This window comes from Typopeltis vanoorti, chromosome 1 (genome assembly GCF_054136105.1).
Source record: "Typopeltis vanoorti isolate ZY-2024b chromosome 1, IOZ_Tvanoo_1.0, whole genome shotgun sequence".
Classification (NCBI taxonomy): domain Eukaryota; kingdom Metazoa; phylum Arthropoda; class Arachnida; order Uropygi; family Thelyphonidae; genus Typopeltis; species Typopeltis vanoorti.
This window is the reverse complement of record NC_143549.1, coordinates 93,443,861-93,468,672: the sequence shown is the minus strand read 5'-3', so window position 1 is coordinate 93,468,672 and position 24,812 is coordinate 93,443,861. Positions and strand designations below refer to the sequence as shown.

General features: G+C 33.7%; 1 protein-coding gene across 4 annotated transcripts in view; it reads left to right on the top strand.

Moving 5' to 3' along the window:
* PIG-U (phosphatidylinositol glycan anchor biosynthesis class U) overlaps window positions 1-24,812 on the top strand; it is a 276,485-nt gene that overhangs the window by 22,217 nt on the left and 229,456 nt on the right. For all 4 annotated transcript variants that reach the window (XR_016548865.1, XR_016548864.1, XM_090398373.1 and 1 more), the window contains one exon: window positions 14,968-15,039. Coding sequence is in view for 2 of the 4 variants with exons in the window: in XM_090398373.1 (XP_090254499.1) it covers window positions 14,968-15,039 (72 nt within the window). In the remaining 2 variants the exon portion in view is untranslated. The remainder of the gene's footprint in view (window positions 1-14,967; window positions 15,040-24,812) is intronic.

The window sequence follows — 24,812 nt, the reverse complement described above, 5'->3', positions numbered from 1 at the left end:
ATGTGGAAAGGCAGCAGGAGTAGATGATATTCGACCAGAAATGCTGAAGTATGGTGGTATAAGAGTCTTACAGTGGCTGCACTGCATAGTTCAGAAAGCCTGGACAGAGGGACGAATTCCCGATGATTGGAGTAGAGCTCTTATAGTACCCATATATAAAAAGGGAAATAAAACTGCATGTGAGAATTACAGAGGTATTTCCCTACTGAGTGTCCCTGGCAAGATCTATGCAAGTATACTTGAGAAGCGGTTGAGAAGAATTGTGGAAGAAAAGCTTGGTGAAGAACAAGCTGGATTCAGGCCAAATAGAGGCTGTCAGGATCAGATCTTCACTTTATGACAAATAGTCGAGAAAGCATGGGAATATAACAAAGATCTGTATTTAAGTTTTGTCGATCTGGAAAAGGCATATGACAAGGTGCCAAGAGAGAAGCTATTCAATACGCTTCAGTTATATGGTGTCAATGGGGCATTATATCAAGCAATACTTAGTCTTTATTTGAGTTGTAAGTCAGAAGTTAGAATTGAAGGAAGTACAGGAAGATGGTTTAATGTTAAATCTGGTGTGAGACAAGGATGTACATTATCCCCACTGTTATTCATTATCTATATGGATCACATTATGAAGGAAATTGGTATTAAACATGATTTCAAAATTGGAGATGTTAATGTCAGCTCTTTGCTTTATGCGGATGATGTTATACTTCTAAATAAATCCGCTATAAGTTTGAAGATTCTCTGACTAAATTGAATAGCTGTTGTAATAGATATGGTATGAAGGTCAGCAATAAAAAGACAAAGACAATGAAAATAGGCAGAATCATTGAAAATGTCAACTGTGTTGTGAATGGAGAACCTGTGGAAGAAGTAAAACATTTCAGCTATTTAAGCACGATTTTTACTGAAGATGGTAAATTAAATATAGAAATAGACAACAGAATCATCAAAGCTGGTATGGTGGGAAGTCAATTGAATAAATTCATATGGAATAATGAGAGAAATCAGTCGGAACACTAAATTAGCTGTGTACAAGACAGTGTTCAAACCAGTTTTAACTTATGTATCTGAGAGCTGGGTCGACTTTTTGTGCAAATATAATAACATATAGGGACACTCGGAGTCAAAAATAAAAATAATTGTTATTTATAATGTGTATTTTATATATATTTCCCTCTTTATGTATATTATTATTCTCTCTATATATAGTATATACTGATGAGGTGAAATAATATATAAATTCCTTTTACTAACAATTATTTTTATTTTTGACTCTGAGTGTCCCTATGTGTTATTATATTTGCACAAAGAGTTCACTCCAATTGGTTTAATGACTTTAACTCACTCTTTCAGAATCCAACTAATCATTGACTCAATACCAAGTACAAAATAAACACATTTAATAAAACTTAAAACAATATATATACACTTCTAGTAAAAATACATAACTATAACTACAGATTATATGGATCCAAGGCCTTATTTAAAAATATAAACTTACTCTTAAGACTAAACACATTTTCTTTCACAATCACAGAAAAATGTTCATAGTCTTTTTCTTTTTCTGTTAAGGCTCTTTTCCAGAAGTTACATGGCTCTGTACTTCATTTTTAGGATCCTTTTCATCAATCAATATAACACACATAAAGTCTTCTTGACTATATCCTGTTTTCCTTTTAGTAGTAATATTCATCAGATCAGGCACCTTTAATACTTAAAATCTTCTTAATCAATATATTTTCTAAACTTTCGTTTTCAGGCATTCTTAATACTTATAAAACTTCCTTATCAATATTTTCTCTAAGAAAAACATTCACTTTAGAATGTAAGCAACAAGTTCTCCTTTCATTCACAATACTAAATTGACAGTCTTAACTTATTTCACCATAAAAACTTACAGTTTCAAGATTTCCTTTAATTCATTACTTATTTCTCCTTGAAACCTAATATTTCCACTATTCCCTTTTCGGAATACATTATAAAATATCTTCCGACTGCCACACACAAAAAAATATCAAGTTCCTTCTAACTTGAATATTTACCGGCCAATTTATAAAAACTTACAGTTTCAAGATTTCCTTTTTATTCTTTACTTATTCCTGCTTGAAACCTATTATTTTCACTATTCCCTTTTCGGAATACATTATGAAATTTCCTTCTGACTGCCGCACAAAAAAATCAAGTTCCTCCCAACTTGAATATATCTCGGCCAGTGTTCTAAAAACTTTCCGAACGCTCTCTTGTTTACAACTGTAACTTGGATACGCAACGCTTTCCTTGTCAGCTGTCAATCACACATCAAGTTCTCTCCGGGAGCATGCGCACTAACTACGCACTGCCATAAAATGGCTGACTCGCTGTATCCATCAGCGCTAAGAGAAAGTCTTTCACAAAACACAAAATTCAACATTTTAAAATATAACAAACTTTCTTATAAGTAGCACAAATAATCAGTTTAGTAAGTACTTCAATATTTTTTACTTCTTTACATGTTACTTCTAATATAACATTTTCATAACGAGCACATCACAAGTGCAGACACTGCGTGTATGAAAACAAAAACTAACAAGCATAATTAATACGTAAAAATATTCAGAATTTTTAATATGATTATTTTTACAATGTTATACTTCTAAATAAATCCGCTATAAGTCTGAAGATTCTCTGACTAAATTGAATAGCTGTTGTAATAGATATGGTATGAAGGTCAGCAATAAAAAGACAAAGACAATGAAAATAGGCAGAATCATTGAAAATGTCAACTGTGTTGTGAATGGAGAACCTGTGGAACAAGTAAAACATTTCAGCTATTTAGGCACGATTTTTACTGAAGATGGTAAATTAAATATAGAAATAGACAACAGAATCAGCAAAGCTGGTATGGTGGGAAGTCAATTGAATAAATTCATATGGAATAATGAGAGAAATCAGTCAGAACACTAAATTAGCTGTGTACAAGACAGTGTTCAAACTAGTTTTAACTTATGTATCTGAGAGCTGGGTCAGAAGTAAAACACTTGACCAAAGACTAGAGACCACAGATATGAGAGTCCTGAGAAAGATTATAGGCATGAACAGATGGCATCAATGGCATTATCATATTAAAAACGAGGATATTAGGAAAGAACTTGACATTGTCAACATCCAAGAATGCGTTGGCAGAGCTAATCTCAGGTGGCATGGTCACTTAAACAGAATGGGCGAGGAAAGATTAGCAAAACAAGTGTTCTCTGCCAGGTTGGCAGCAAAACGACCCAGAGGAAGACCAAGATATAGGTGGATTGATACGGTACAAAATGCTTTAGACGATAGAAATATAAGATCTGATAATGTTGGAGTCTTGACAAGTAACAGACTGATTTGGAGGAAAATCGTAGATAGGAAATTGATAATGATGTAATTTTTTCATGTAGTACTATCATATCCTGTACACCCCTTGAGGGTACATGGCAGGAATTTGATGATGATGATGATAATTTAAAACATCCCGAGGAGCCGACTCTTTTTAATAAAAATTGCAAAGTTTTTAATTCCTCAAATAAAGTCATACCATCAATATCATGATTTTCTCTCAGTTTTAAGTGCAAATCTTTACAATGTGTCATTAAATCTTCATCGCTACAATCTTTTAATTTGCTAATGTCTCTTATAACTTTAAAGTCCTCGCTATGTTGTTTTAAGAGAATGAAGAGATTGAATCTTTCCATCACTGAAGTTATTGTCGTGTCTAAAATCGCGAAGAAAAAATTTATTTAAAAATTTTCTTTAGTATCATGCGTTGTCTCATCTGATGCTTCGTAACCAAACTTTTTTTTGTTCTTTTGCGAATGTTTGGAAAAATAGGATCAATATTAAGATTGCTTGCTACTTCTTTTGCAGTTCTAATAATATTTTCAAAATATTGGTCTGTTCGGCGAGTATCATCATCATCATCATCAAATTCCTGCCATGTACCCTCAAGGGGTGTACAGGATATGACAGTACTACATGAAAAAATTACATCATTACTAACTTCCTATCTACAATTTTCCTCCAAATCAGTCTGTTACTTGTCAAGACTCCAACATTATCAGATCTTATATTTCTATCGTCTAAGGCACTTTGTACCTTATCAATCCACCTATATCTTGGTCTTCCTCTGGGTCGTTTTCCTGCCAACCTGGCAGAGAACACTTGTTTTGCTAATCTTTCCTCTCCCATTCTATTTAAGTGACTGAGATTAGCTCTGCTAACGCATTCCTGGATGCTGACAATGTCAAGTTCTTTCCTAATATCCTCATTTTTAATATGATATTGCCATTGATGTCATCTGTTCACGCCTCTAATCTTTCTCAGGACTCTCATATCTGCGGTCTCTAGTCTTTGGTCAAGTGTTTTACTTCTGACCCAGCTCTCAGATCCATAAGTTAAAATTGGTTTGAACACAGTCTTGTATACAGCTAATTTAGTGTTCCGACTAATTTCTTTCTTATTCCATATGAATTTATTCAATTGACTTCCCACGATACCAGCTTTGCTGATTCTGTTGTCTATTTCTATATTTAGTTTACCATCTTCAGTAAAAATTGTGCCTAAGTAGCTGAAATGTTTTACTTGTTCCACAGGTTCTCCATTCACAACACAGTTGACATTTTCAATGATTCTGCCTATTTTCATTGTCTTTGTCTTTTTATTGCTGACCTTCATACCATATCTATTACAACAGCTATTCAATTTAGTCAGAGAATCTTGCAGATTTGTAGCGGATTTATTTAGAAGTATAACATCATCCGCATAAAGCAAAGAGCTCACATTAACATCTCCAATTTTGATATCAGGTTTAATACCACCTTCCTTCATAATGTGATCCATATAGATAATGAATAACAGAGGGAATAATGTACATCCTTGTCTCACACCAGATTTAACATTAAACCATCTTCCTGTACTTCCTTCAATTCTATATGCTGACTCACAACTCAAATAAAGACTAAGTATTGCTTGATATAATGCCCCATTGACACCATATAACTGCAGCGTATTGAATAGCTTCTCTCTTGGCACCTTGTCATATGCCTTTTCCAAATCGACAAAACTTAAATACAGATCTTTGTTATATTCCCATGCTTTCTCGACTATTTGTCGTAAAGTGAAGATCTGATCCTGACAGCCTCTATTTGGCCTGAATCCAGCTTGTTCTTCACCAAGCTTTTCTTCCACAATTCTTCTCAACCGTTTCTCAAGTATACTTGAATAGATCTTGCCAGGAACACTCAGTAGGGAAATACCTCTGTAATTCTCACATTCAGTTTTATTTCCCTTTTTATATATGGGTACTATGAGAGCTCTACTCCAATCATTGGCAATTCGTCCCTCTGTCCAGGCTTTCTGAACTATGCAGTGCAGCCACTGTAAGACTCTTATACCACCATAGTTCAGCATTTCTGGTCGAATATCATCTACTCCTGCTGCCTTTCCACATTTCAAGCCTTTGATGGCTTTTTCTACTTCTAGTATGGATATGCATTCCTGACTGCATGCCTGGTCATTGTTTTTTTATCACTGTGCTGTCATCACTGCTTGTTTCATTTAGCAGTTTTTCAAAGCACTTACTCCATACTTCATGGATATCTTTTTCTCCTGTTTTCATTTCACCTTTATCATCTCTAATTCCTTTTACAGCACTCTTTCCTCCATTCCTAAGCTTCTTCAACAACCTCCAGAATATTTTGCCACCTTCTTGATATTTATTTTCTATATTCTTGCCAAAGTCCTCCCATGACTTTTGTTTAGCTAGTTTTACACACTGTTTAGCTTTCTTACATTTGTCTCTGTATTCTGTAAGAGTAAAAGCTGACTTATTTGCCAGGAACTTTTGATATGCTTTCTTCTTTTCCTTCACTGCCTCTTTAACTTCCTGTGTCCACCAGGGAGTTCTGATTTTTTTATCCTTGCACACAACCTCACCACATGCCTCTCTGGCAGAATCAATCAATGTTTCCTTCAGAGTTTGCCACTGAATCTCCAAGGTTTGATTCCTGTTCTCAAACTCTTTCATTTTCTTTTCAATAATATTTCTGTATTTTAGTGTACAGTTCACATCTGAGAGCTGCTCAACTTTTATTCGCTTTAAAACTTTCTTACATGTTATTCTTTTCAATATGAAATTCAATTTTATCCTGCTCAAGACTAAATAGTGATCACTTCCAATTTCAAATCCTCTGTACACTCTGGTGTCCTGCACCAGGGAGAAAACATCACTATCAACAATAACATAGTCAATGAGACTTTTCTTATTCCTAGCCTCTTCTCTCCATGTGAATTTGTGCACATTTTTATGTTGGAACATGGTGTTAGTAATAACCAGTCCATGTCCTGAGCAGAAATCCAACAGATATTTGCCATTATTATTAGCTTTGCTCTTTTCTCCAAATTTTTCCAAAATATTTTTGTATGTCTCACAATCATTTCCTACTCTGCTATTTAGATCCCCAACAAGGACCAACTTTTCCTTTTTCATTGTGTCAGTTGCTTTTTCTAGAGCGTCAAAAAATTCCTCCACTTCTACCTTAGTAGAACCTTCTGTGGGACCATAGGCACAAATAAGTCTCATTGTCCAGTTCCCCATTCTCATATTTGCCCACATTACTCTACTTGAGACTGACTGCCATTCAAGAAGATTAGCCTCGTATTTTGTGTTGAATACTATGGCTAATCCTTCTTTTCCTTGATTGTCATTGCCTGAATATAACATTTTGTATTTATTGCTCAGAAAGATCTCACCAGTTTTGGTCTTTTTTTGTTTCAGTCACCCCTATTATGTCGATCTGGTACTTATCTAATTCCTCAGCTAGCTCCATTTCTTTGCCATTCAGGATTCTTACGTTGATAGTACCGATCTTTAACTCTGGTGATGTTGAGTTGGGGTTTGTTTTCAGATTTGTTCCAGTAGCTGACTTTTCGCTGTTCGCCCTGGTTCCCTGGCGAAAACAACGGGGGCCTTGTTTAACCGGGCGACGCCCCAGCCGGCATGAAATTTTGTCATGTTGTATCATCATTTTTTTATTTTGGTTTAACCAATAAGAATACAATTTGGTCGGCTAAATCCCAAATTGCCAGCCCATCCTCGTTCGTTCAGTATCAAAGTAGATACCCAACAGGGTGCACCACTGGAAGGTGAGGATTGGACATTAGGTCAGAAGCCCTGGTCGGTTCTCTGCATTCCTTTAAAGGCTATGTGGAGGTCTCCTCTCAGTTATACAGCTTTGTATGCTTAGAAATTTACAACATAATCAAGATTTTCTGTAATTTTTCCTACATCAAATGGCAGATTCTGCAATATTTTGCTTTCAACATTTACGAGACTTAAGATTTCATACCAAACATGAACAGAGCAACTAAATTTAAACGAATAAATCTTTGAAATTAAGTTTTCTGCCTGAACTCTAGAATCGATATCTTTAGTTTCATCTTCTGTAATATCAAAAAGAACCTGGTAAATTTCCTTGATGTTATTTTTAAGTGGCTATATTGTTTCTACTCTGCTTTCCCACCTAGTAGCAGAAAGTGGTTTCAAATTTAAAACATGAATGTTTTTTTAATATAGCCCAACGCTTCACAGATATTGAAAAATCATTATATAATTCCTGTATTAACCCAAAAAAATTTACAGTTTCACAGGATATCTTAGTTGCATCATTAACTATGAAATTTAATGAATGAGCAGCACACGGAATAAAAAAAAGCCTTTGAATTTATTTCAAGGATTTTTTCTGCAGTCTGTTATGTTTGCCGCACATATTTGAACCATTATCATAAGCTTGGCCGTGTAAATCTGACATGTTAATATTCAATAATTTTAAATAATTTTTTATAAATTGAAATAGTCCTTGCCCAGTTGTATCTTCCACAGATTGAAAACCCAAATAATGTTCATGAATTTCTGCTATATTTGTATCTTTATTTTGATTAACAGATCTAATAACAATAGATAATTGTTCTGTGTGGCTCATATCCGGAGTAGTGTCAAGAATTAATGAATAATATTTCACCTCTTTAACCATTTCTAAAATTTTTTTATTTTATAGCTTCAGAAATTATACGGATGATTTCATTTTGTATTTTATCACCTAAATAATGAACAATGTTCCTTTTTTGTGATGTTTGGATGCAATTCAAGTGTTCTGCCATTATCGAATCAAGTTTAGCGACAGTTTCTACTAATTTTAAAAAATTGCCGTTATCATTTTAAAAAGGTTTTTGTGAAGAACCTCTAAAATTTATACACTGTCTTGATAAATATTGTATTATGTAGATTAACTGTTCTATAGCAGATTGCCAATATTTTTTCTCAGTTTCGTATAATCTTTGTTGTGTGCAATCAATAATGCATTTCTTAATCAACGACATTTTAAGTTCGCTGTATTTTGAACGGTTTTTAATGTGCGCGGAACTTGTCTCGTGTATTTTTAGTATGTGACTCAAACGTTACCAATCGTTACAACTGTATTCGTTAGTAAGTTAGGAATTTTGACTACCAGATATTTTGCAATAATAACAGAAAACCAAATTTCGTGATTCTGAGTAAACTAAATAACTTCGTAAAAGTTTTTTTCCATTTGCTAAAGTTCGATTAATAGTATGAATCGGAAAACTTGCGGCCAGATTCATCTTTGGGAAATTCTTTATTAACTACTTGACGCAGGCAATGCTCAACTAAACAATCTCTAACTTTGGTAGTTATATGATTCAGCCAAGTACCTGGATCATTAACATTAAAATTTAAAGTAAAATTTGAAGTTTCTTGTTTCTCTGAATTGGAATCCAATATTTCTTGTGCTGCAACTTCTGTAAACAGTCCAGTCAAGCCAGTTTCATTTTCGCATCTAACATTTGTTTCTTCGTAGTTATCTTGTGTCCTCTCTTTTTCTGTAGTAGAGCTACACGGAGTACTTGCTTCGTCAGAACTTTCTGTTCTTCATTTTTTATGTGGTCCTGAAGTTAAAAATTTATTCAGCGATCCAGCCAATTTATGTTCCAGTTGTACTCGTTGCAATTGTCTTTTCCTGTTTTGTGCACCAGATAACTTCTTTGGCTTTTTTCCCGACATCTAGGGGTTAACACGTTTGGTTAGACTTTAAAATGAGAAGAGTGTTAAAAGTTGTCTGCCAAAATAAATAATAATTTCTGAAATTTTCCCTTAAGCTTATTTTTTAACCCCTTAACCGACTATTATTTTTAAGATGAATGGCCCAAGCCAACTTTTTTTTTTTTATTACAGAATTTGATTTTTCAGATGTTTTGAATAATAATTATGCTTACATTTTAGGTATTTTTTGAAAATTAACATGTAGAGATGTTAGCCACTGATTGATTTCTCAGTGATATTTATTTAATATTTTTTACATTCTGGTAATTGTTTAATAATTAAGAAATATCTAGAATATTAAAATTATTTATTAAAGAAATTAGTAAAAGGACCCCAACCCCAATGTCTTCCAATCAGAACAAGAACAAATATATAAATAAATCTCTTATTGAAAATTATTTATTTTCTAGACATCTGCCCAACATAACATAAAAATCTTTTGTTTTCAAAATAAGATAATTAACTAAAATGAAACAATTTAACTGATTTTCAAACTTAGCAAAAATATAATAGACGTACTTACTTTATGTGAATAATAATCCAAATTCACAAAAAATTTACTAAACAAAAATAAATATATTTTATAAAACAAAAGGCAACTGCACAGTAACATTGTTACTCTAACGCACAAAATGAAATGATGCAAAAATACACCAAAAAAAACTATCAAAGGGCCAATTGCAGTGTGTGTCAGCAAAGATCATCTAAAGGGTTTGATAGCTCATAAATGACCTGTTTATTAATTTAATTCAAGCCTCGTCAGCCTGACGCGCCGAGATAGTCTATCCCACATATATACCTGATTTTTAGCTATGGTCCCTCAGCTGATTAATATGTTTATAATTTATAAACTATTATCTTTAAAATTTTATTTGTCTATCAAAAATCTAAAAATAACACTATTAAAATCAATGTCAAATTGTCTAAAGTCACTTAAACACAGAATACACAATACACTGAATATGCTTCACATTCAAAATTGAAATGACTCCGAAAAAAATGTAAGAAGTGCGTATTTGGATAGACGCTATTTCATCTATCCAAATTCGAAGCAGAATTTATGAAAACGAACATTGTAATGTACACCTATGTTTCAGACTAAATATTTTTGGATAGATCAGTGTTTCTGAAACTTCAGATATCTCTATACCCCTTCTTTAATTTTCATTATTACCAAGTACCTTTTCAAAATACCCTTATAATAATAAATAAATAAAAATATATTTCATTGGAAATGTCTGTTTTATTTCAATTTATATGTATATTTAAACAAAAAAAAAGATTTATTTTTAATAGAACAAAATTTATAAAGATACCATACATTTTTACTTAATATAAATAATTTATCAGCAATGGGACAAGTGAAATTGCTAATTTCTATATCTGCTATATTGTTCTCTTTTGTGCATTTTATAAATCCAGTCTTTAACCAATGATCCATACTTAACAATTTGAAAACTAAAACTATAACTCACTTTTTTTCCCAAAATTAAAGCTAAAAAATCATGCTGCGAGATATATGTGGGGATTTTCGGAAACTAAAGTTTTCAGAAAAAAAAACTGAAAATGGGTATGACTTGCCAAGAAGCTTCTATTCTCCATCACTACTACTTCTGTCCTCAAGAGTGGTTTCCTTGTGTGCAATCAGTTATCTACCCAAATAGAGTCATTCCCATTATATCCCATTATATCAAGCAAAAATTACCAGTAATTTAAGACTTGAGATACGTAATGAACAATCCTCGACAAATTACTAATGAGAAGCGACAGATGTGCGTGATTGTAGGCCAGTATAATAGAGAAAAAGCCACTATTAAGAAGTGCATATGATTGGTGCGGTATTAACAAAAGATCGAGCTACCCAAACAAAACAAGCTGATAATTGAATTGAAATGTTAATTCTCTTAAACCGATTTCCATAATATCTGAAATGCATTCACTATATATTTCTTAGTTTTAACACGTTCATGACTGGGGGGGGGGGGTAGTGTCAAGCAAAACCATATGTTGCACCTGCTATATATAGCAGTTTCTGTTGGAGGGAAGATGTCATTCATTAGTTAGTGTTTATATTCCCAGTTGTCTATAATTGCACTATTTGTTGAGAAATATATTACGCAGTCTGCAAATGATGTCTGTAAAGCTTATCCAGTGACATGATCAAACTAATTGGTTTTCGTGTTTCTGCAGTATATTGGCTGTTGGATATTATTTACTTCAAGGAGCGAATTATCGCTCAAATGTGAAATTCAGGGCAATAGAGACTCGCAATTTGAGAATTCATGCATAATATAATTTTTTATATATATATATATATATAGACTATAAAAGTTTATGAAATTCACATTGTATGATACTTTATGGGTTGTTTCCTTACGTATCTAATAAGTGGGTTCTAAAATGTTTAGTTTTAGTATGTATGACTATAATTTTTTTATTAATAAAATATGATAAGCACATATTAAACGATAAGCACATATTAAACTGTCGATAGGAAATTGCGCCTTTTTTATTTGGTAAACTAAATGCTGTATTTTTGTAAAATATCTTGTTTCCGTAATACGGCTGAACGAGCGCCCTTGTTAAGCAGCGCCATGAGGCAGGCTGCCTCTATGCTACATCCTGTCGACGGTACTGGCAAAGCACAGCGTAAGAATGAATTCATGGTCTGTCTTAAACTAACAATTTCCACTAAAAATATAGTAAACAATCGAGAATATTTATAAAATTTTCACTGAGTCGATGCTTATTCTGTGAAATAAAATCCGTGGTAATATTGATAACGTTTCACTTCAAACGATATTATTCAAGAATAAGAAAATTTATATATTTTTTTTATTATTTCCCGTGGTGAAATGGTGGCACACAATCTACACAACGGCTCGGCCCTGCCTGAGAGGATTTGGCATCCTTTGACTTCTGTCTCTTCCCAAAACTAAAACTCTTCCTCGCTGGTCAGTGTTTTTCTTCGAATCAAGAGATGATTGCAGCTGTAGAGGGGGTATTTTTGCAGATTTTACTAAGAACCACTACAAGGATGGTATAATGGTGCTGGAGCATCACTGGAATAAATGTATTACTCTTAAGGGAAATTATGTTGAAAAATCTCCCTTAAGACTAATACATTTATTCCAGTGATGCTCCAGCGTCATTATACCGTCCTCGTAATTATAAATCCGTTTTTTCATTGTTAGGCCGAGAACTTTTCAGGCCACTCTCGTAACTATTTAAATAGACAACAGATTCAACAAAGTTGGTATAGTAGGAAGTCAGCTGAATACATTTATATGGAATAAGAAAGAAATTACTCAAAACACTAAATTAGCTGTATACAAGAACTGTTCAAACAATTTTAACTTCTGGATCTGAGAGTTTGGTCAGAAGTAAAACACTTCTGACCAAGATATGAGATAGAGGCTGCAGATATGAGATTCCTGAGGAAGATTTGGTGCATGAACAGATGGCATCAATGGCAATATCATATTAAAAATGAGGATATAAGGAAAGAACTTGACATTGTCAGCATCCAGGAATGCATTAGCAGAACTAATCGCAGGTGGTATATTCACTGAAACAGAATGGGAGAGGAAAGATTAGCAAAATAAGCGTTCTCTGCTAGGTTGTCAGGAAACAGACCCAGAGGAAGACCAAGATATAGGTGGATTGATAAAGTAAAAAATGCCTTAGTAGAAAAGAAATATAAGATCTGATAATGTTGGAGTCTTGACAGGTAACAGGCTGATTTGGAGGAAAATTGTAGATAGGAAGTTAGTACAGTAAAACCTCGATATAACAGACTAATTTGGCGAGGTGGTGTCCGTTATATAATAAAGTAGATTTACATGTACATAAACTATTCACCGTGAGTAAACAAATGCACACTACTGGGCATGGCTTAGTGCTTGTCAGAACATTGACTGGCATGCATTAAAACTGCTGCAGAAAGTCACACTATGCGACAAAAGAACAAATTACAGGGCGATTGGTGTGATCATGTGCTAATCATTCGCCGAACATGTTTTATGAGTGGTGACTCATTTATGCCGGCTAAATTATTAGTGTTTTCCCAACATATGATTGCCTATTCGCCAGAATTTGTTAAAAATAACAGAAAATTAATAACAAAAAATAACCTGTGAATTTAATTATAAGCAAATCTTGGTTAAAAGCATTTTAAAATTAACAGGGTGTTAATTTTCACGTGACATATGGACCGGAAATATTGTCCGTTAAATCGAGGGTTTACTGTAATGATGTAAATTTTTTATGTTGTACTAGCATATCCTGTACATCCCCTTGAGGGTACATGTCAGGAATTTGATGATGATGAACTCAACAATTTTGTATGCCTCCCTTACCTCTCTACCATCTGCACTCATTAAAGTTATTCTTCCATATTCATTCTTCTTTCTACTTACCACATAAGGAAAAAAAATCTTTGGGATTTTCTTTTGACTGTTTGTCTAACCTCTTCTCATAATCTGATTTTACCTTCCTTACCATGCTAGTCACCCCCCCCCCTTCCCTCTTGTTTGATCCTTATTATTTCTTATATAACTTCTGTATAAGATTACAGAAATTATATAAGAATTTGCACTTTTCTACATTAGACATCCTTACACATTAAATCATCCTAAACAATAAATAGTCTTTCTTATACATTCTGAAGGATCCTAATCCTTATACTGAATGTGTAAGATATAAAACTCTTTATTCTGAGATAGTGATGTTATTTTTTGGAGGATGAGATGAAGAAAGAACAACTTCAGTCTAATGTCATATGCAACAGATTGTGAAAGTAAAGGACCTTTTCTATGTTACAAATAAAATCGATGTTAGAAACGTGTTCAGGCATGATTGCAAAGTTAAAACCTTTCTTTCCATTTTTATCAAGTTATGTCTCCTCCATGTGCCTACTTATTTATGGAAAATTTTGAAAAATCATTTTCTTACATCAAGAAACCATAAACCTTCCATTTGGTGGAATTATATAGCTGACATTTTCATCATCTGAAAATATGGTACTGCTGATTTACATTATTTACTTTCATCTGTCATCTCATTCAAACAAAAAATAAACTTAACATCATTTCATCAGATAAGGTGACAGTCAAAACAAATTTTTTTGTTGTAAAGAGGTTAAACTTGTTAATTTGTCTCTTTTTTTGCAGGGTTAAAAAAACATTGTTTCTAGTAAGATTGATCACATTGTCTAAAAAAGACCATAGGTTGGCATCTGTGGAGTGTAATAAGATGTAATGTAAATCAAGAAAAAGAATCAACTTAATTAATAGTGACCCTTGTGGATTGTACCCTGTTACACAAAAGATACCTTGCAATAAATACATTTAGTTCTAGAATAAAAATGCTTAAATTATAAAAAAAACTTAGGCATGATATTATTGTCACAAAAAAGTAAGGCAATTTAAGGGGCCCCAAACAAATGCTGAAGTGCTCTAAGGAGGCCCCTAGAGCACCACAAGTCCTGCCCACCTTGGGAAAAGTACAGCCCTGGGTATAATTACTAATGCATTGCATAAGAACTAGAGTGGAAACAAGACCATTCGGTGCTGCCACCACAAGTTTTTTTTTTTTTTTTCCTTCAGCGAAATAATACAAACAAATTCTTTTCCTAAATATCTTAGTGTTTCCACTATTTTGCTCAATCCCTATATATATATATATATACACACACACTATATTTATTTCTTTTAAGTATTTTTGCCACCTTTTTTTAATGCCATGTGTTTGAATAGTCGATTTTTTTTTTTTTTTTTTGACAGAAGTTGTTACTTTTTTTTTTTTTGCAAAAGTATTAAATATGAGTGATTTTTGTTTTTCAGAGTCCTTTATCACTCCTGCTGTATGAATTCATGCTGCAGAAAACCAAAGACATGATTTCTGTTATATTTGTAGTAAGCTATTTAACAGTTCTAGTTTTCTTTTTAATATTTGTTATGACTGGTATCTTTTTGTTTACAAATAACTAAATTAAATTTTTATATGAATATTAGAAATGTTCTTATTAGTGTATTTGTTAATCTACATTAAATTATACTTAACAAGAGATTTTGTCCTTGTTTTTACCTTTTACCCAGGCATGAACACATGAAGTAACTTTGTAACTACTCCTTATTGCATGGGGACAGATGGCAAATCAGATCGTTCTAGTCTCCCATAATGTGTTGCACATTTTCTTTCAGATGTGCAATTCATTATGGGAAGGATCACTACTCAGAATGGTTTCATTCTTTTTTGGAGATCTTATCATTGGGTGCTAAATGAGAAACTTGATGTGAAGTCATCTGCTTCCACGTACAAGTCATGAAGTTACTTTACATATTCTTAGATAAAGGATAAAAACAAGAATAGAATGGAATATCTTTTTAAGTATTATTTGCTTTGCAACCTTGTGCTACTGTTAATTTAGTGATTATTTCCATATTTAATTTCAAACATAATTATTCTCTTCAGTCCAGGTAAAAAATACAATAAATAAAAATAAATCCAACCTATGCTTTTTCATTGCCTGATAGAAATATGTAGTACTCTTTAGCCTTAACTTTTTATGAAATTATATGGCAGTCAGTTTGTGTCCATCCTCATCATTGCTAGAACATTAGCACGATCTCAAGCTAGCATGATAAATTAAAGAAGCATGCAACTTCTTCCAGCTCATATTCCTAATCCTAACTGGTATATTATTGTATGGCAATGTGGCATATGTTCTATAGTTGATTTTTCTGAGCTGCAAGGTAAAAAAAAAAAAAAAAAATAAGCTGGAAGTTAAAATTCTTACCTACACCAAAGATTGACTAAACTGGCAGCCAAATAAATAAAAGGTTGGCCATTGACTAAAATCGAATCTTATGTGGTCTGCCTTCTGATAATTTGGCATCATAAAGTTTGTAGTGATTGTAACTATTCAAAAAAGAATGAACAGAGATTTAAAGTAGAGGTATTCCATCATCAGAAAGCCAATTCACATGAAGAGGTTTTTCTAAACCTCTTCATGACATTTGGCCAAAGCTGAGTGATATATGCAAGGAAGTAAGATGTCCTTTGAAAACACCTACAGCAGAATGCATACTGATGATTGATAAGTAGAAGCATCTGTGTAGTGCAGAAATGGGCTGCTAATTGGTTTTTAGGACACTTCTTTTAGGAAGGACTGAGTTGATAGCAGTGGACCAGTAATTAGATAGCTTACTTGTCCTTTTTTTTTTTGAGATCAACTGCATGTGGACTTGCAAACTAAAAGAAATGAGTATATTTGATGCTATTGAAATAGGAGACTAATGTTTGTCACGTATTTCATGCATGAAAGGTTGGAAACTAGTGTGGCTATTAAATAACGTGACTGATTGCAAAAGTGTGGCTTATTATTACAATTGTACAATTAATTGTTATCTCCCTAAACATACTTCCCCTCCTCTTTCTATACACCGTTGCATATTAATTTTCCATTGTTGGAAGCAGCGCTGCAAGTCATCAGGTGTTATCTGCTTCAGTAGCGCTGTCGTTTTCTCCTTTACCTCATCGACTGACTGAAAATGGGTGCCCTTCAATGTGGATTTCAACTTTGGAAAGAGATAAAAGTCGCATGGAGCTAAGTCTGCAGCAAGTAAGGTGGCTGGTCCAACACTGAGATCTTCTTATCGGCCTGATACTGCTTTCAGACAGTGGGCTGGGGCATTGTCCTAATGGAGAATTCAAGCATTGTTCTTCCATAGATCAGGTCTCTTCTTCTTCTTCCTCACTCGTTCTTTCAGCTTGGCCAGAACCTCAAGGTAATAATGTTGATTAACTGTCTGACCCTCTGGTACTCATTCAACCATTACCATGCCATTGATATAAAAAAATATAATAAAAACGATCAGCATTGCCTTCAGTTTTGACTCATTCTTGCTTTTTTCATTCTCAGTGACGTGGGAGTTTTCAGTGCATCGATTGTCTCTTTATTTCTGGATTGTACTGGAAAATCCATGTGTCATCACATGTGATGATCTTCTCCTGAAAGTCCGGCTTCGCTGTCAGCCATTCCATGATGTCAGTGCAAATTTGAGGTAAAGGAGAAAACGGCAGTGCTACTGAAGCAGATAACACCTGATGACTTGCAGCACTGCTTCTAACAATGGAAAATTTGTATTCAGTGGTGTACAAATAGATAACAATTCAGTTGTACAATTGTAATAATAAACCAATTTTTGCAACTAATCTCATTATTTAATAGCCATGCCTCGTAATACATCAGTACTCTGTGGGTGGGTTAATGATTTTTTTACGTTGTCTGGAGAAACCCTTGAGACCAAATGAACATTTCAAGGCTTCCACTAAATGGGGGTGGCCTTACACTGGGATATGAAATTCACCTCTGGATACAAACCTATGATTTGTTAGTTAGAAAGTAGGTACATTAACCAGTGAACCATCCAGGCTGGTAGATTGTCTGTTTTTTGGACAAGTATTTCCATAGATCCTGTTCCTTTGAACTGGCGTCTGTCATGCCTCTCTTTTCCATTAATCTTGTTAAAACATGAGTGGTGGCTGCTCAAATATTCTTGCATGGTCCAATATGCTTTTCACCCCTCACAAAACAGGGAAGGGGAGTAGTGCAATTTACAGACAAAATCTTTAGTTGCTTTGGTTGTAATTTTAAACACCAACAATCCTCTTCTTCTTTCATTCATATGCTTTTATTCTCTGGAACAGCTTTCCTCACAATATGTTCAATTTACAGACAAAATCTTTAGTTGCTTTGGTTGTAATTTTAAACACCAACAATCTTCCTTCATTCCATCTGCTTTTATTCTGGGACAGCTTTCTTCACAATATATTCATCTACAACCTCCTAGCTTTTCAAAAGCATCAGTATATGCTTTTTTTTCCCAACCACACATCACTAATATTTTCATTCTAGTGATTTTTTTTTTTTTTCCCAACCACACATCACTAATAGATTCATGTATAAGATTGGTGGGAGTGCGGTGAGTAAAAAATTAATAATTTGTTATAGTGGATTTTTTGCTATAGTAACTTTTCTTTAGACTAATATTAATACTGTGTAGTTTATCTAGTAGTTAGTATGTTCTTATAGTACAAATGAGTGTTCACAGTGTTTGAGAATTGAGACAGGATATGTTCTGTTTTAGAAATGTTTGATTTGATTATTTGTTAACTGTTTATTTATTTGATACCTGGCAAATGTTTTTATGGTTGCTTACTAAATGACTAAATTATAGAAAAAATCCTTTTGATACCACATTCCTTATTCATGTGGGCTCAACCACTACAGTCAAACTTGGAGTTCAGCATTCATTTGAGATTAGACACGAAGAACATATGAATTACGTCCATTTTCAGTTATGGCATGTCTGGATTAGATGACCATGGCATTAATATAGAGCTTTGTATTAAATGGCATAACACTTCATTATAGTTCTCAGTTTGCAAGCTTATTCAAAGAGTTATGTGATTTTCTACATCTAAATCTCAAAGTTGATTCCTTATCACTCTCTCACAGTTGAAAAGTAGTTGTTGAAAAACAAACATTTAACATAATCTCCTTTTGTTGTTATTATTTAGCAAAGGGATGTCACTATCATTTTAAACATGATTCAAATTATTATGTTAATTGTTGGCCTTTAGTACCTGCTACTGGAATACTAGAGAAATATTAGCTGTTTTGTAATAAACTTTACAAAACTTTTTTCCCCCTTCCCTCAGTGTGTTTTGCATTAAATTTATTGTTATAATGTGCTTAAGATCAAAGAACAGAAATTTGAAATGTTATATAAACCTGTGAAACATATATGTTGCATATTTCACATACTCTCAGTATGCAGAAAGCCTGTCCTATTGATGCTATGTATACAGAATATTTTGTTACTTACAGTAAGGTGTAATATATGGACACAGACTTCTAGTAAGCAAAATCTCAAGGCAATGAAAGGCATTTACCACCTAAAAATGCACAATTATATCACAGTAGGATTTAAACTTGAAGCCCATTGCTATCCAGTTCAGTGCCACATTTACATTTCAAAATTTTCCTGTCTGCAAAATATTTCATCTTTTCATTTATTTTCATTTAAATTAGTACAGCAAGAAAAAAATCTCATGATGTTCTTTTATTTACTTGAGGGAATGGCAGAATTAATTTTTTTTTCACTTGAGCCAGCCGGACTTTCACTAAAATATATTTTTACTTTAAGGCAATTAAAATAGTTGGAATATAACATCATTTGCTATTATAAAATTTATTGATCTTGAAAAGGCATGATGAGGTACCTATGGTTAAAAACTATAAATGAAAAATTATGCAGAACAATACTTAACTCTTCAGATAAATATTGAATTTAGCAGTTCTAACTGAACAATGTACAGAAAGGTAGTTTGATATCATATCAGATGTTATTCAGAGTTATACACATTAATCTAAGCCAGGAAACCAAATGTATGTCATGTCTTTCTGAGCATCAGTTGGGTTTGCCTGGGCAACCTTAGTCTGTGAGGCAGACAGTGTTTTTTGAAAAAAGTGCATAATATACTTTATATTTATAAGCTCCCAAAATCATTTAAAAAAAATTAAGATACGTTTTTATTCGACTTAAAATATAACTATACACAAAATATATGTAAACAAATCAACAGAAGGTTAAAAAATAACTTATCATGAGCTGCTGTTGGTTCCTGTCAGTTTGTTCATCTTTTTGAAAAAAATACTTTGTTAGTGCATCATTTTGACAGTGAGCAGGAGACTAAAGTCTTGTGGGGGTGTGTGTGTGCACAATGACACTGCACAACCATGCATGAATACAACTTAGAGGGAACATTAGTTATGCAGCAGATGCTTGCTATGGCAAATATGAACCAGAGAAATGCTTTGTTATAATGCATGATTCATTATAGTGCATTTAAGGAAAAAAGATTGATCTCCGTTTTATCCTTCAATCATCAATTTTACACCTACTTTATTTAATTTCCTGTCCTTTGGAATACACTAAGGGTCATTGCCTCTACCAGATAGTTCCTGGGTAGTGACCAAGCAGCAATAATTTCCTTCCCATCCAATTCCTCATTCCATGATATCGCTGGAAGCCACCGCCTGAGTTGTCATAATCACCCACCATGTAACCCTTTCTGACAAAGGTCCTTATATGACTGGTCACCACCCAAGTGAAGAAAGTGATCACTTCATGGTCACTTTCACAAACTGCAGGAAGATTTGATACTTCATTTAGAAGTGTGATGAGATAATTAAATCCAAGACCTTCGATTCTCTGTTAAGTACCACCTAAGATAGTTGTTCCTCAAAAACTTAAGAAATTTTATTCTCTTTGGTTCCAGATGCTGTCTCTTCATTCTGGTCTGTATTACCTTAATTAAAATAGCCCATAATGATCACCCTTTTCTTATTAGCTAGACTAATTTGCCTAAACATTTCCTTCTTACTCCCTTCCACTAAACATGTCATTCTCTCCATCTCCACTTCACACCATACTGCTTCAAAAGCACTGTCATTAATTGCTCCTTGCATCTCCTCCCTAGATAGTACGACTTCTCTGCTATCATCAGCAGTACTCTTCCTTCCTTTCTGCCTTGTCTATCTTCATGAAAGACTATAAAATACTAATATATGTAGCATTTCTTTAATTCAAAGTTTAAAAGAGTTATGAAGTTTTTGTGTTTGAATGATGTATAAGGTCAAAAACCATTCTGATCTAGAATTTTTGATTTTAATGATATGAACTGTACATATTTAATTAGGAGGATTTCAGGTAAGTGACATTTCATTTACCTGAAATCTAAATCTTCATAATTTAAGGTAGCTTAAGGGTCAAAGCTAAATAACCAGTTGTGCTCCCTATTGGCTAGAACAACATATGCACATGATGGTAGAACATGATGAGATTTCATTCCAGCTGGGGCATTGCATTGTTAAACCTCTGTTTTTGTCAGGGAACAAGGAGTGCTTAAGGGTCAAAGCTGTATAACTGAGAGGAGACCTCCACATAGCCTTTAAAGGAATGCAGAGAACTGACCATCTCTTCTGACCTAATGTCCAATCCTCACCTTCTCGTGGTGCACCCTTTTGGGTATCTACTTGGATACTGAACGAACAAGGATTGGCTGGCAATTTGGGATTTAGTAGACCAAATTGTATTCTTATTGTTTTAAACCAAAATAAAAAAATGATGGTACGACATGACAAAATTTCATGCCGGCTGGGGCGTCGCCTGGTTAAACAAGGCCCCGGTTGTTTTCGCCAGGGAACCAGGGCGAACAGCGAAAAGTCAGCTACTGGAACAAATCTGAAAACAAACCCCAACTCAACATCACCAGAGTTAAAGATCGGTACTATCAACATAAGAAGCCTGAATGGCAAAGAAATAGAGCTAGCTGAGGAATTAGATAAGTACCAAATCGGCATAATAGGGGTGACTGAAACAAAAAAGACAAAAACTGGTGAGATCTTTCTGAGCAATAAATACAAAATGTTATATTCAGACAATGACAATCAAGGAAAAGAAGGAGTAGCCATAGTATTCAACACAAAATACGAGGCTAATCTTCTTGAATGGCAGTCAGTCTCAAGTAGAGTAATGTGGGCAAATATGAGAATGGGGAACTGGACAATGAGACTTATTTGTGCCTATGGTCCCACAGAAGGTTCTACTAAGGTAGAAGTGGGCAAATTTTTTGAGGCTTTAGAAAAAGCAACTGACACAATGAAAAAGGAAAAGTTGGTCCTTGTTGGGGATCTAAATAGCAGAGTAGGAAATGATTGTGAGACATACAAAAATATTTTGGGAAAATTTGGAGAAAAGAGCAAAGCTAATAATAATGGCAAATATCTGTTGGATTTCTGCTCAGGACATGGACTGGTTATTACTAACACCATGTTCCAACATAAAAATGTGCACAAATTGACATGGAGAGAAGAGGCAAGGAATAGTGAGAAAGATGGAGATTTTTCTAAACGGTCGAAAGGCATCAAAAATATTCAGTGGTTTTAAAACTTTTGCTATACGTTCACTAATGCCTTGTACATAAGGGATAGGAATGCATGTTATTTCTTCTGTATTTGAAGAGGAAGACATATTAAAACTACTCAAAGCGCTTTTAATGAAGCAATTCTTATAAGCATTAGATAGAAAGGACAAAGTTATATATTGCAGTTCTTTCTGTAAAAGATCATCTGAAGAACAAATGGAGTGGGCCCAAACCAGTGTTTTAATAGTGTTTTGTTGCCTTTCGACCGTTTAGAAAAATCTCCACCTTTCTCACTTCTCCTAAGGACAAGCTTCCACATATCTTACTTATCCAGGTGTCTACCAGATTCCGTGCTCTTGTGGATTATCTTATTTCGGACAAACGGGAAGATCTGCCTCTATTCAGCTAGAAGAACACCAATCTTATATTGAATACTTTAAACCTGAAAAGTTTGGCAGAACATGCCATCTTCACTAGACATAGAGTTCATTGGAAAAAGAAAAGCCCTTCACAAAAGTCGGTTCCTCATGGAACGCCTTTATAAAGAAATATGCGAAACTTTACTTTATTCTCCTAACTTGAACAGATCAGACGGCTTACGTTTATCCCAGTGGTCTCCAAAGTGGTCGATATCGACCCCCAGGGGTCGATAGAAAAATATAAGACATCATTGTATGGATAATATTTAATTTGGTTAACTTGAATTATCTTCATCCTGAATGACAATGCAATTAAGACTGAATCGTGGGAACAGTGACATGAATAGGACCTATAAGATGGAGCAAGGTCATGAAAATAGTTACGGAGGCCAACGAAGTAGGCCAAAATGACGTATTTACCAACAAGCGTCTTTTTTGCTTATTCTGTTATAATTACGTTATAGTAAAACAGAGGGGGGTCGATAAAAAGTCAAGAAACTTTTGAAGGGGTCGATGGTGAAAGAAGTTTGGCGACCCCTGATCTATCCCCTTTATGGGAGATAGTACTTAAATCAGCTAATCTTTCCTAACTTTTTATTGTATAGATTTTTTTTATTATTTTATTTTTTTTTTTTTTTTTGTTAGGAAATTTATTGGCCTTTTTAGTTATCTTACACCAGCTACTTAGGTGGCGCTTTTTGGAATTGTCAGTTATTGTTTAATTTGAGCTTAATATGTACTGAAGATGCCTGTGACACGCAGGCGAAAATTATGCTATTAAATAATCTTTGTACATGAGTTTTCTGTTATTAATTTTGTATCTATATATCTACTCACGGTATATCTCTTTTAAAACTTATACATAGTCTATATTTAAATTGTCAGTCAGCAGTTAAAATTGAAGGAAATACAGGAAGATACTTTTATGTAAAATCAGGGGTAAGACAAGGATGCATGTTATCTCCACTCTTATTCATCATTTATGTGGATCACATTATGAAAGAAAGTGGCATTAGGCCTGAAATCAGAATTGCACATAGCAAACTTAGTTCTTTGCTTTATGCACATGATGTTCTACTGCTATACACATGTAGTACAAGTTTTCAGGATTCTCGAACTAAATTGAATAACAGCTATAACAAATTTGACATGAAAATCAGCAATAAAGAAACCAAAACTATAAAATTAGGCAGGAACATAGAAAACTTCAGCTGTATACTGAATGGAGATTTTATACAACATGTTAAATATTTCATCTATTCAGGCAATAATGGATGATAATTTATGCATGTTAAATCTGGAAATAGACAACAGAATAAGCAAAGCTGGTATGGTGGATTTCCAGCTAAATAACAGAGAAATTAGCAAAAACATCAAAATGGCAGTATACAAGACAGTGTTAAAACCAGTTTTAAGTTAGATCTGAGAGTTGAGTTAGAAATAAAGTACAGTACTTGATCAGACCACAGGCATGAGGTTTCTGAAAAAAAATTAGGGGAGTGAATCAATGGCAGGATCATATTAAAAATGAAGATATTAGAAAGGAACTTGACATTGTTGGCATTCAAGAATTTGTGAGCAGAGCTAATCTAAGGTGGTATGGTCACTTAAATCGAATGGGGTGAGAAAAGGGTTAACCAAACAAGCATTTGATGTCAATATGGCAGGAAAGAGACCCAGAGAAAGACCAAGGTCTAGGTGGATTGATTCAGTCAGAAGTGCCTTAGAAGCATGGAATGTTAGATGTGTCCAATATTGTCATAAGTAATAGAGTAATTTGAGGAAAATTGTTCATAGGATATTAATAATAATGTCAACATAATCATGTAGTCCTGTCATAATAACCTTGAGGGCACATATCAGGAAGTATCGATGATAATAATGACATTAATTTAAACTGATGTAACATTTTGAAAAAAATTATAAAAATGAAAATGTGCAACATAAATTCTCCATTTTCAGTTTTATAATTTTATGTTCTAGTTATTTTGCGTATGTTCTAGTTATTTTGCGTATGTTTCTCGTTATTGTTTGCATGCTTTTTTTCATTTGTTGTTTTGTGTTAATTGTTTGATTCCTTTCAGTTTTTTGGGTTCTGTCATCAGGATATAGTTTTTTTTTTTTTTTTTCCATTTTCCCCATGATTTCCTTTTTGTTTTCCTCCACAGTTTCCCTCATTTCCTTTTTCCTGCTAATTGTGATGTTATTTGCTGAGAAATTCACCTTGCTGTTGTGAAGGTTCGGAGCTTTTACTGTTTGCAATAGAGAGCTTA